The sequence below is a fragment of the Erinaceus europaeus genome, chromosome 2 (assembly GCF_950295315.1).
Source record: "Erinaceus europaeus chromosome 2, mEriEur2.1, whole genome shotgun sequence".
Classification (NCBI taxonomy): domain Eukaryota; kingdom Metazoa; phylum Chordata; class Mammalia; order Eulipotyphla; family Erinaceidae; genus Erinaceus; species Erinaceus europaeus.
The window spans coordinates 86,809,794-86,823,880 of record NC_080163.1 but is presented as its reverse complement, the minus strand read 5'-3'; the positions used below and the strand labels follow the sequence as shown (position 1 = coordinate 86,823,880).

The 14,087-nt window shown below is 40.7% G+C and overlaps 1 protein-coding gene across 1 annotated transcript in view; it reads right to left on the bottom strand.

Moving 5' to 3' along the window:
* Positions 1 to 7,847: 7,847 nt before the first annotated feature.
* The window catches only part of MTNR1A (melatonin receptor 1A), a 31,210-nt gene continuing 24,970 nt past the window's right edge, over positions 7,848 to 14,087 (bottom strand). The window contains exon 2 of the mRNA XM_007517681.2: positions 7,848 to 9,434. Within this exon, the coding sequence (XP_007517743.1) occupies positions 8,566 to 9,434 (869 nt within the window). The 3' untranslated portion in view covers positions 7,848 to 8,565. The remainder of the gene's footprint in view (positions 9,435 to 14,087) is intronic.

Genomic DNA, 14,087 nt, shown 5'->3' with positions numbered 1-14,087 from the left:
ATATACCATAACTTGCTCAGCCACTCATCTGTTGTTGGACACCTGGGTTGCTTCCAGGTTTTGGCTATTACGAATTGTGCCGCCAAGAACATATGTGTACACAGATCTTTTTGGATGGATGTGTCGGGTTCCTTAGGCTATATCCCCAGGAGGGGAATTGCAGGGTCATAGGGTAGGTCCATTTCTAGCCCTCTGAGAGTTCTCCAGACTGTTCTCCACAGAGGTTGGACCAAGTTACATTCCCACCAGCAGTGCAGGAGGGTTCCTTTGACCCCAAACCCTCTCCAGCATTTGCTGATGTTACCTTTTCTGATGTATGACATTCTCACAGGAGTGAAGTGATATCTCATTGTTGTCTTGATTTGCATTTCTCTGACAATCAGAGACTTGGAGCATTTTTTCATGTGTTTCTCGGCCTTTTGGATCTCTTCTGTGGTGAATATTCTGTCCAAGTCCTCCCCCCATTTTTGGATGGGGTTATTTGTTGTCTTGTTGTTGAGTCTGGCAAGCTCTTTATATATGTTGGTTATTAAACTCTTATCTGATGTATGGCATGTAAAGATCTTCTCCCATTCTGTGAGGGGTCTCTTGATTTGGGTAGTGGTTTCTTTTGCTGTGAAGAAGCTTTTTTAATTTGATGTAGTCCCATAGGTTTATACTTGCCTTAGTCTTCCTTGTAATTGGATTCCGTTCATTGAAAATGTCTTTAAAATTTATGCGGAAAAAAGTTCTGCCAATATTTTCCTCTAAGTATCTGATAGTTTCTGGTCTAACATCCAAGTCCTTGATCCACTTGGAATTTACTTTTGTATTTGGTGAAATACAGTGATTCAGTTTCATTCTTCTGCATGTTTCAACCCATTGTTTCCAACACCATTTGTTGAAGAGACTCTGCTTTCCCCATGTAATAGTCTGGGACCCTTTGTCAAAGATTAGATGTCCATACGTGTGGGGCCTCATTTCTGGGCTCTCAATTCTATTCCACTGGTCAGTGTGTCTGTTCATGTTCCAGTACCAAGCAGTTTTGATGACAATGGCACTATAATACAGTTTGAGATCTGGAAGTGTGATGCCTCCGGTTCTGTTCTTTTTTCTCAAGATTGTTTTGGCAATTCTAGGTCTTTTCTGGTTCCAGATAAACATTTGTAGCATTTTTTTCTACTCTCCTAAAAAATGTGCTTGGGATCTTGATGGGGATAGCATTAAATTTGTAGATGGCTCTGGGTAATATATTCATTTTGATGATGTTAATTCTTCCAACCCATGAACATGGAATATCTTTCCACTTCTTTGTGTCTTTCTCAATTTCTTTGAGTAGTGACTCATAATTTTCAGTATACAAGTCTTTCACTTCTTTGGTTAGGTTTACTCCTAGATATTTTATTGTTTTTGTTGCTATAGAAAAAGGAACTGATTTCTGGATTTCAATTTCTTCTAACTTAGTGTTTGCATAGAGGAATGCCACTGACTTTTGAATGTTAATTTTATAGCCTGACACCTTACTGTATTGCCTGATGATTTCCAAAAGCTTCTTGCTGGATTCCTTAGGTTTTTCCATGTATACTATCATGTCATCTGCAAATAAGGAGAGTTTGACTTCTTCTCTTCCAATTTGTATGCCTTTAATTCCTTGCTCCTGCCTGATTGCTAGGGCAAGAACTTCCAACACTATGTTGAATAGTAATGGTGATAGTGGGCAGCCCTGTCTAGTACCTGATCTGAGGGGAAATGCTTCCAGTTTTTCACCATTGAGTATGATGTTGGCTGTAGGTTTGCTATATATAGACTCCACTATCTTCAGGAATTTTCCATCTATTCCCATTTTTTGTAGTGTTTTGATCATAAAGGGATGTTGTATTTTGTCAAAGGCTTTCTCTGCATCTATTGATATGACCATGTGGTTTTTGGTCTTGCTTTTGTTGATGTGGTGGATCACATTGATTGATTTATGTATATTAAACCAACCTTGCATGTCTGGGATAAACCCCACTTGGTCATGATGAAGAATCTTTTTTATAAACATTGCTACTACCCTCAGAATCTGGAGCAGCAACAGGGAGGAACACCAGGGGACAGAGATCTAACCGGGAAACTCAGGAGAGAACCTATACCTCGGTGTTATAGCTGAGGGGCTGTGAAAGTCTCTTTGCATAACCACTGGATTATCTCTGCCACACCCTGCGTTATCTCTTGGTCAGGAGTCAGTGATTAAGCTAAGAAGCCTATTGATAGTTTAAAAGCCCTCAGGCTCCCATAGCCTACAGGGAAGAAAAAAAAAAGAGGCTTCTACACCACTGAGCTCCAACTCAGGGATTGAAAAAAACTGTTAACTTCCACCACGGTAAACCCTTTAATTAAATTACTTAGACACAAGTCAATCCAGGCAATAGTGATCAATAATTTGAAAAGTACTGATAAAGGGAACTCATAACATAATATATAAAATGGTTAAAACAACAAGAAAAAATATTGGAGACTCGAACCAGGACAAGAGTCCAGCTAAAAGTCCTCCAGAGGGTGAAGCACAAAACAACGAGTTCAACATCCAAACATTAGCTAAGGAAATAATAACAGGAGTGAGTAAAGAATTTGAAAAAATTGTAATCAGAAATGCAGGAACAACAAATGAGAATATGGAAGAAAATTCTAATTATCTCATGGTTATTAGAGAGCTGAAAGCTGAAATCGCTGAGCTAAGAAGGCAACTAGCTGAACAAGCTAAAACAGTATCAGAGCAGGGCAACAAAACAGATGAACTCCAGAAAGCAGTAGAGGGCAGAGAGAATAGAATCTATGAGGCTGAAGACAGAATTAGCAAGATTGAGGATGAATTAGAGACAACTAAAAAAGAAGTAAGAGATCTCAAAAAGAGATTAAGAGATGCTGAAAACAACAACAGAGTCCTATGGGATGACTTCAAAAGAAACAATATATGCATTATTGGCTTACCAGAGGAAGAAAGAGAAGGAGAGGAAGAAAGCATTCTCCAGGCCATAATAGCTGAAAATTTCTCTAGTCTAGACAACACCAAAGACATAAAGATTCAAGAAGCCCAGAGGGTCCCAAACAGAATTAACCCAGACCTAAAGACACCAAGACATGTCATACTTAGATTGGAAAGGAATAAGGATAAAGAAAGGATCCTCAAGGCTGCAAGAGAAAAACAAAGAGTCACCTACAGAGGAAAACCCATAGATTAGCAGCAGACTTCTCCATACAAACACTACAGGCCAAAATAGAATGGCAAGATATCTATCGAGTGCTCAATGAGAAAGGCTTTCAGCCAAGAATACTATATCCTGCTAGACTGGCATTCAGACTAGATGGAAGCATCAAAACCTTCTCAGACAAGCAACAGTTGAAGGAAGCAACCATCACCAAGCCTGCCCTGAAAGAAGTTCTGAAAGGTCTCCTATAAACAACCAGACCACCACAAATAGGACATATATCAAAACACTCTAAAACTCTACAAGAATGGCGTTAAAATATCTTCAATCTTTGATATCAATAAATGTCAATGGCCTGAATTCACCTATTAAAAGACACAGAGTAGGAAGATGGATCAGAAAACACAACCCAACAATATGTTGTCTACAGGAAACTCACCTAACGCAACAAGACAAACACAGACTTAAAGTGAAAGGATGGAAAACTATCATACAAGCCAATGGCCCACAAAAAAGGGCAGGAACAGCTATTCTCATATCTGACATGATAGACTCTAAAATAGATAAGATTTAAAAAGATAGGAATGGACACTACTTAATGCTCAGAGGATCAGTCAATCAAGAGAACTTAACAATTATTAATATCTATGCACCCAATGAGAAGCCATCTAAATACATCAAACTTCTACTGAAAGAGCTACAGCAATATATTAATAGTAACACAATCATAGTAGGGGACTTCAACACCCCACTATCTCAACTTGACAGATCATCCAGGAAGAAAATCAGTAAAGACATAAGGGAGCTAAATGAAGAGATAGATAAACTAGAACTATTGGACATTTTCAGAGTCATTCATCCCAAGAAACTGGAATACACATTTTACTCAAATCCACATGGATCATTCTCAAGGATAGACCATATGTTAGGCCACAAAGACAGCATCAGCCAATTCAAGAGCACTGAAATCATCCCAAGCATCTTCTCAGACCACAGTGGAATTAAACTAACACTTAACAATCAACAAAAGATTAGTAACAGTGCCAAAATGTGGAAGCTCAACAGTACACTTCTTAACAACTTCTGGGTCAAAGAGGAAATCAAGGAAGAAATCAAAATGTTTCGAGAGTTCAATGAAAATGAAGACACAAGCTATCAAAATATTTGGGACACAGCTAAAGCAGTCCTAAGAGGGAAGTTCATAGCTAGACAAGCACACATTAGGAAACAAGAAAAGGCACAAATAAACAGCCTGATTGCACATCTTAAAGACCTAGAAGAAGAACAACAAAGGAATCCTAAAGCAACCAGAAGGACAGAAATTACTAAAGTTAGGGCAGAAATAAATAACATTGAGAATAGGAAAACCATACAAAAGATCAATGAAAGTAAATGTTGGTTCTTTGAAAGAGTAAACAAAATTGACAAGCCTTTAGCCAGACTCACAAAACAAAAAAGGGAGAAGACCCAAATAAATCGGATAGTAAATGAAAGAGGAGATATCACAACAGACACTGCAGAAATTCAACATATCATGCAAGGCTTCTATGAACAACTATATGCCACCAAGCTAGAGAACCTGGAAGAAATGAATGATTTCCTAGATACCTACCAACTTCCAAAACTAAGTAAAGAGGAAGTGGATAACATGAACAGGCCCATCACAGCTAATGAAATTGAAACAGTTATCAAAAATCTTCCCAAAAATAAAAGTCCTGGACCAGATGGTTTTACAAATGAATTCTACAAAACTTTCAAAGAAGAACTAATACCTCTACTTTTAAAAGTCTTCCAGAAGATTGAAGACACTGGAATACGCCCTGCCAGCTTCTATGAAGCCAACATCACCCTGATACCAAAAGCAGACAGGGACACAACCAAAAAAGAAAACTAGACCAATATTCTGATGAACATAGATGCGAAAATATTGAACAAAATTCTAGCCAACCGGATACAGCAGTATATCAAAAAGATTGTTTATCTCACTTCTAACAATATAGAATTATTTATATATCTATTTAGAGGAGAATGGGATGAAATGATGAGAGGGGACCACCTCTGGCAAAGATCATCCACAGGATTGAATCCAAGGCATCTGGGACCTCAGGCATACAAATTGGCACTCTAACATGCTGAGTTATCTTCCTGGCCCTGCATGTCTCTTGACAAATAAAATTAGAAACTTGCTAAAAGACTTTTAGTGCATTAGTTCATAGATTATAAAGGCAATCTGTAAAGAGTATAAGTTTTCTCTCAGCTATGCTGCTAATCTAGACATGTTTCTAGAGGGAAACAAACATAAGAAATATTAAGACTTTTAACAGTGAGCGTGTATTTCTTTTATTAAAATAACATTTTTTTCTTTTTTAGTAACATCATTTTAATGCCACTAAAACAGCATAAGTTTGCATAAGTGTGCATCATTAAATATTACCATGCGTTGATGGGCCTAGACCTCTCTCCACGGTCACTGGTCGTCTCCATCAGGAACACCCCAATGGACCTGGCCCTCAATGTGGATCAACAATGGTAAGGAATGTTCCATTCTCTGAAGGGAGGTTGGATAACATATTCTACTACTCAAGGAAGATGGGTTCTGAAATTAGTGCAGCCTACAATGTTCCTAGCTGTGACCACAGAATGTGAGCTCAGACCTACAGGGATGCAGAGGCCACACAGGTTCCTGTCCTGAATATGGGTCCCAAATCAAAGCTATGGGGTTTACAGTTAACAATATTTATATACTCTTACTATATTTGGAAGCTAATCTCTTCCCTGATCCAGCTTTCTATCTTCCAACTATGATACCATCTCCCCAGACAATAACCTGGGTCCACCTGCATATTAGCTGTCAGGCTCAGGCAAAAAACTAGTAAAGTCATGGGCCCTGGGAATATACCTAAAATAGACCTACAAGCTTTTTCCAAAATGGAGACCCTAAATCTTCATCTGCAATATTCTTGCCTTTGGGTTCATGATTAGTTAACAATTTATTCTGCTTTCTATCTTAACTCCTTTTCAGCCACCAGGTTCCAGATGCTACCATGATGCCAGCCTGACTTCCTTGGGCAGACAACCCCACCATGTGTCCTGGAGCCCCATCTCTCCAGATCCTTGCCTTTATTAGGGAAAAAGAGAGAGAGGCTGGGAGTATGAATCGACCTGCCAACGCCTGTGTTCGTGTTCAGTGGGGAAGCAATTACAGAAGCCAGACCTTCCACCTTCTGCACCCCACAATGATCCTGGGTCCATGCTCCCAGAGGGATAAAAAATAGTAGAGCTTTCAAGAGGGAGGCAGATAGAATAGAACATTCTAGTGGTGGGAATTGTGTGTAGTTGTGCCCCTCTTATCCTATGGTCTTGTCAATATCTCCATTTTATAAATAAAAAAATAAGTATTACCATGTGTACATACTAATCCCTCTCTCCACCATCCCTGGTCATCTCTATCAGGAACAACATCTTAAATCCTCTTGTGGGCCTTTATAGGACCTTGCCCTCAACGTAGAACAACAATAATAGAAACTGCCCCACTCACCTAAGAGAGGCCGGGTCAGCATAATCTGCCACTCGAGAAAGACTGCTCCTGAAATGAGGGCAGTCTTGAATGTTCCTAGCTGTGAGCATGGAATGCAAGTTCATACTGACAGGGATGCAGAGGTTACACAGACTCCTGTGCTAAATATGAATAGACATGGACCCTAGATCAGATTGATGGTTTACAGTTAATGGTATTTATATAATCTTCCCATATTTGGGGGCTACTCTCTGCCCTGACCCAGCTTTCCAGTCCTATTCCCAACTTTGACACCATCTTCCTAGACAATACTTTCAGCCTACCTGCATGTTAGCTGACAAAGTCAGGCAAAATTTGTAAAGTCATGGGCCCCTTGGAATATAGCTAATATAAACTTCCTAGCTTCCTAGATGAAGACCCCAAATCTCATCTGCTATATTCTTACCTTTAGGGTCTTTATTATTAAGCAAATTGTTCTACTTTATATGTTAATACTTCAGCCACCAAGTTGCAGATGACACCATGACACCAACCTGACTAACTTGGGCAGACGTTCTCACCAGTGTGTCCTGTGGAACCCCACTTCCCCAGAGGCCTGCCCCACTAGGGAAAGACAGAAACAGGCTTGGGATATGGATCGACCTATCAGCACCCATGTCCAGTGAAGAAGCAATTACAGAAGCCAGACCTCCCACCTTCTGTTCCCCATAAAGATCTTTGGTCCATACTCCCAGAGGGATATAGAATAGGGAAGCTTCCAATGGAGGGGAATGAGATACAGAACTCTAGTGGTGGGAATTGTTTGGGATTATACCTCTCTTATCCCACAGTCTTGCTATCTTGTTGATCATTATTAGATAACTAATAATAATTTTTAAAATTTACCCTGAAAAGTTTAGATCTGCCCTTCACCACACAGGTAACCCCTTGTGAACCACCACCCTTCCATTTTCCTTTCTGATAACCATTTATTGGTCTGATATCTTAAAAGTTCACTTTTGTTTTATTTAGTTCATCCATATGTTCATCTTTTCTATATAGCTTGTATGAATGAGATCATACAGTGTCTATCTAACTTACTGCAATGAATGTTATACTCTCTAGGTATACCAAGTTTAATACCAATGGCAAGATTTCATCTTTTTATAGTTGAGTGGTAGTCACTATGTATATATACTATATATTCTTGATCCAATTGTCCACTTGTGGGTAATTAAGTTGTTTTCAACTCTTGTCAAATGTAAATAACCCTGTAATAATGATGGGACCATGGAAGGGTTGCATATATTACTTTAAACAAGTCAATAGATATGTGAAGTAAATACTAAGAAGTGAGACACTAGATCATATAGGATTTCTAATTTTTATTTTTTTTTTGAGAATTCTCCCTATTGCTCTCCATAATGATTGTGCCAATTTGTATTCCCAACAACAAGGGGTTATCTTTTGTCCACAAGTGTGCAGATAGCTTACTCTTAATGCTTTGACATTTTTAATATCACTTTAATGAAGAAATACTAACTTGGAGGATTATTGTCACAAGGCTATAGTTTTGCATTTCCCCAAGATAACTGTCAACATACCTTCCCCTTCACCAAACTATCATTCTCCTCTACCACAAAGCACTGGATCCTCAGTACTCTCTCCCCAAGACAAACCCTCCCCTGCCCTCTGAGTCCCAGGGTCTGCAGTGACAGACCGCAGTCCATCGGAGGTGTCAACTCCACTTATGAGTGAGGTTGCCAGTATTTGTTCTCCTTCTGTCTTATTCTATTTAACATAATTCCTTCCAGATCCAGCCAGTCTGTAGCAAACAAGATTTCATTATTTGTTACAGCTGAGTAGTATTCCATTGTATATTTACCACATGCTTTACTTTGTTTAAACAGAGTCTACTTTCACTTGATTATTGTTGGTCACTAATGGAGAGGGTTTGCATTTAATCCTATCTTCTATATCATTAGAGCTGTCTACAAAGACCATTTTAGCTGTGCATAGTGAGACTATAATTCTTCTGTATTCCTTCCTGAAATTCTGATTCAGAAGTCCATATATAATTGCATTGAGACAGCTGTTGAAATATGCCATATAATAACTGGCCACAAACAGCCACTCTGGGATCCTGGGTACCAGGCTGGTAGGATCTGAGGCCACAGCAAGACCAATAAAATTCAACGGAGCCCAGCAAATGGCAAAAAGTACGAAAACCGCAAACATGGAGACAAAGTTCCTAAAGTCCTGTGGTTTCAGTTTGGGTTTGTTTTCAGGTTTTACCTTCCATCTGACCTGAAGAAACAGGATCCATATTCTTAGGTAGCAGAAGATGACTATGATCATAGGAATTATGAAGTGGAAAACCACCACAGCTATTGTGTATGCCGAACTGACAGACTGTGCAAATGTACATGAATAGATCCTTGGGTCATATTGCAGGGATCCAATATGCAAATTGGGCACAATTGCCACAAGGGTCAACAACCATATCAGGAACACGTAGCAGAGGGAATTCTTGTTGCTGTACAGCTGGTCATATTTGGCACTGTGGCAGATGTAGCAGTAGCGGTTAATAGCGATTCCAGTAATGTTGAATATTGAACCAATGACACTCAAGCCCATCAGGAAGCCACTAATTTGGCAGTGCAGATATCCCAGGTTCCATCCATTGTTAAATATAGATGTTAGCACCAACGGGTAAGGATAAACAGCCACTACCAGGTCTGCAACTGCTAGGCTTACCACAAATATGTTTCCTAGAAAAGAAAGGTTTATAAAGTAGAGGTTATTGTCAATTTTCAACGTGTTACACTAAAACAACACAAATTTCATGTGTGCATCATTAAATATTATTTATTCTCTTTCACAATTATTGAAAAACAAAGCACAGCTGTTTCTACAACTCAAATGACTTGACAGCACAGCTGCTGCCATGTTTTAAAAAGTGGAGGCTATTTTCATGAGAAAATGAAGCCATTTCTTGCCATCAGCAAATCAATTCCATTGTTCACATATTCCCATATCCCCCAAATAAAGCATATTTCTTGTTCAAACTCTTGTTGTCAAACTGTTTGAATGCTTTAAACAATTTTGAGTTCAGGCATCTGGGCAAGAGGTTCAGCAGGTAAGGAGTAAGACATGATGAGCCCCTAGGTTCAATGCCCAGTATTGCATGTGGCCACAGTGGTGCTCTGATGTCTCTCTCTTTCTCTCTCTAAATATGAAAAAGATAAATCTTTTAAAAACTAAACGGTTCTCAAAGCATATCATGGACTTGGATATTAGACTGGAAACTGTAAAACACATAGAAGAAAACAAGCAGAACACTTCACTCCATCTGCTTTGAAAACATATTTGGAGCCTCCAATCCAACAGCAAGGAAAACTATAACAGAAATAATCCACTGAAATTTTATCAAACTCAAAAATTTCTCCATGGCAAAAGAAACCATCACAAAACAACAAAATGCCCTACTGAACTGGAAAATCTTTTTACATGCCACACATCAGATGATGAGAATATATCAAGAGCTTACAAAACTCAGCAACAAAAGCAACAAAAGCAACCCCATTTAAAAATTGGGAGGGAATATGAACAACTTATTTACTACAAAAGTGTTCATCCAGATAGTCAATGAACACATAAGAAAATGCTCAAAATCACTGATTATCAGATAAATCAAGTCTAGACAACAAGGAGACCTCACACCTGTGAGAATTTCATACATTAAGGACAGAAACAAGTACTGGCAAGGATGTAGTGAAAAAGGAACTCTGTTACACTGTTGGTGGGAATATAAATTGGTATATCTCTTGTGGAAACATGTTTGGAGATTCTTCAGAACATCATGACTGGATCTTCTCCTAAGGATTTACCAAAAGAATACAAAATACATTTGAATCCTGCCAATCTCTCACTTTAGAGGAAAAGATAAAATTCCTGGATTTTTTTTTTTTAGTGATCTTAAAAGTACAAAAACTGGACCCTATATATACATGTGATAATATTCTATATTACTCTAACAATGATGCATTTTTAAATATAAAAAAGAACTCTAGGAAAATATGGTGTTATATGCTACAAGTGTGTTCTTCACTTTTCTAGTCTCTGCATTTTGTTTTTCTTACAGCTTTGATTGACTCCTTTCTATGGCTTCTAAAATACTACCAGTTCCTCAAATTCATATTAAATAGAAATATCCAAAGCTTTTGCCTATTTACCCAGCCACATAGAAGAACCACTTTAGTAGATTCTATATCACTTCCTTTATATCTTTTTTTAATTATAAATTTTAATGTTAAGGATGACAAGATAAACTTTAATAATACAGGAAATACTTAGGCCATATCATGAAACAAGAGTTAAAAACAGCAATACACATATATGTTGAATCATTATGCTATAAATCTAAAATTAATATAAATTATATGTCAGTTACACCTCATATTTAAAAGAGCAGCAAACAAATTATAAATATGATAAGAATATGCTGGGAAATTGTGCCAATGCAGTCACATCTGCCATGTTGTCCCCTCAGGCTACTGCTAGTTCCCGGAAGAGTTGGGACATTCTTGGAGTGCCTGTTCAGCCATGTTGTGCCCTCAGGACATTGTCTATATCCCCGCGATATCTGGAGTGCTCTGGTTACTCCTCCCCCCTCCCATTCTCACAAGAGTTATCATCCTATCCTGGAGTGCTATAGTTACTCCTCCCCCTTCCCATTCTCGCGAAAGCTACTCCTATAAAAACCCTTCGTTTTCCGCACCTCGCTCTCTTGCTGGCGCTCCACACTGGTGTTCAGACGCAGGAAAGGTTACTTCATGAGGCGGCCATTTTCTCTACCTCCACGTGGCCCAACCTGCTTCTCTAACACCCAACTCTGAGGTGCCAGCGTGAATAAAGATTTGTGTTTCCTCTTCGCTCCGGACCCTTGCTCTCTCTTCTTTGCGGCCCGCACACTACAACATCTGGCTCTACAACATCTGGCGCTCAACGTGTCCCACACTCACGCCCAGCCTGAGGTCCAGAAAAGCCACCCACCCAGACACAGGTAAGTGGCATCCGCCCGCCTCTGTGGCCCTGCGTTTCCCTCCACCATGGGACTTTTTCCATTTTATGAGGAGGTGTCCCAGACATTCTATCCTTCTCTCCTGGGACAGGCTTTCGATCTCAGAGACGCTTTAATTTTTGCTACACCGTGGGTTCTCATGGCTATATTTACTATTTTCAGGATATGTACAAGATCTCCTGCCAAAAGGTTAAGTGACCTTGAGGCTGAGATACAGGAGTTAAAGGATATTTGCTTAAGACTTAAACACCCTAAGCAATCTGCAGTCAGCCCCAAAACCGCTGCCTCCGGAGACACGAGTTCGGTTTCTCCTGCGGCAGCTTCTGCTTCCACGACCCCTCCCCCCACAGCCCCCGAAGACACGTGTTCGGCCGCTCCTTTGACCCCTGCCCCAGCTGTCCCCACAGACACGTGTTTGGCCGCTCCTTTGACCCCTCCCCCAGCTGTCCCCACAGACACGTGTTCGGCTCAATCTGCAGACACGTGTTCAGTTCCTACTGCTTCTCTGACCCCACCCCCTGCTGATACGTCATCATTAAGAGACCTTGTGACTGAGATACAAGAGTTAAAGGATATTTTTTCAGCACTTAAGGACCTTAAACCATTTGCAGTCCACCCCAAGAGCTCCATCCCCGTAGATACGTGTTCAGTTTCCCGTGTGGCCACTACAGCAGTTTCCACGGCACCTTCCACTTCTGTAGATCTCTCCCCAGTGTCATCGAACCAAATCCACACCTTCCCGGTAAACGTGGCCCCGTCTAAACAAAACCCTCAGCCGTGGCAGCCATACTCCGCTAAAGACTTCGAAACACTCAGACAAGCAGTCAGGGATGACGGAATGCACGCTCCATGGACCAAGTCCGTTTTAAGGAGTTTTTACCACCATCTTAACACGCCCCAAGATTGGAAAGATCTGGCTCGTGCTGCACTCCCAGACCCCCTCTACCTACAGTGGAAGGCATACTTCCGCGATGAGTGCTCTAGACAGTCGCAGGAAAATAGTAACAAACAGGTAGAATGGGATTCTGATGCTTTGTTTGGAGAAGGAGCTTATGAATCTGGAGCTCAGCAGGCAGAAGCCAGGTTTCCAACAGGTTATTTTGAACAGGTACGCATCTGCGCAACACAAGCATGGGAAAGGGTGATCCCACCCAATGTAGATTCGTCAGTTCCCATTAACTCTATTCGCCAAGGCACTGATGAATCATTAGCGAGCTTCATCTCAAGGGTGAAGACAAGCTTAGAAAGGTTTATAATCCTGACATCCGCTCACTACTCCTGTGCTCTATTGTCTGGGAAGGCATGATACCACAATTCCATCAGGCATGCCTTAATCTTAAACACCTACACCCAGATAATTGGATTTTATCGACACAGGAACTTACATCAGGCAATTATGGGGCATCCGCTATGACACAGGTCTATGCAGTTGCCCCACGTAAGCAAAACAGAGCCTGCTTTCAGTGCGGTCCCCAAGGACATTGGCGTAACCAATGTCCTGATAAGTTGCGACCATGCCTCCAGTCAGGGAAACCACGCCTCCAGTCAGAGCAACCCCGCTTTCAGTCAGGGAGCCAGAGGCTACGTACTGTTTGTCCAAGATGTCATAAGGGGTTTCATTGGAAGAGAGATTGTTGGTCCCAATTTCATAAAGATGGTTCGCCCCTGAATGGTACAAATTCGGGGCCTGAGATTTTGTGGACCACTCCTGTTCTAGAACAAGTTAACCCTTCTATGACAGTAAAGATTGGCAATATTCCTTTTAAATTTTTGATTGACACGGGGGCAGCAAAGACGATTTTAAGGCAAGAAGAGGTTCCCCAAGATTGGGAACTCATCCCTGGACCCAGTATACATGGAGTAGGAGGGGTGACCCAATCATTTCGCACACAAGACTCGCTCATGTGGGAAGACCCGGAAGGTTCTACCGGACACTTCCGCCCTTTGGTAGCTAATATTAGCACCAACCTATTGGGAAGGGATCTTCTGGAATGTCTTGATGTTATGATATCCACAGATGCCTCTGCAGAGTGTAAAACTCATTCCCGCGATACCAGGTCTATTCAGCACCCCCAATACTAAATGCCACTGTTCGTAGCCAAACACCCCGCTTAAGCTGGCTTTCTAATGAGCCTGTCTGGGTGGAACAGTGGCCTTTACCTAGGTATAAGCTAAAAATTTTAAAAGAGCTCGTCCGAGAGCAGTTGTCCTTGGGACACATTCATCATTCTCAAAGCCCATGGAATACTCCTGTCTTTGTGATTAAAAAGCGCTCGGGAAAATAGCGCCTCCTTCAAGATCTCCGTGCAGTAAATAAAACCATGCAGGTCTGGGGCTCCCC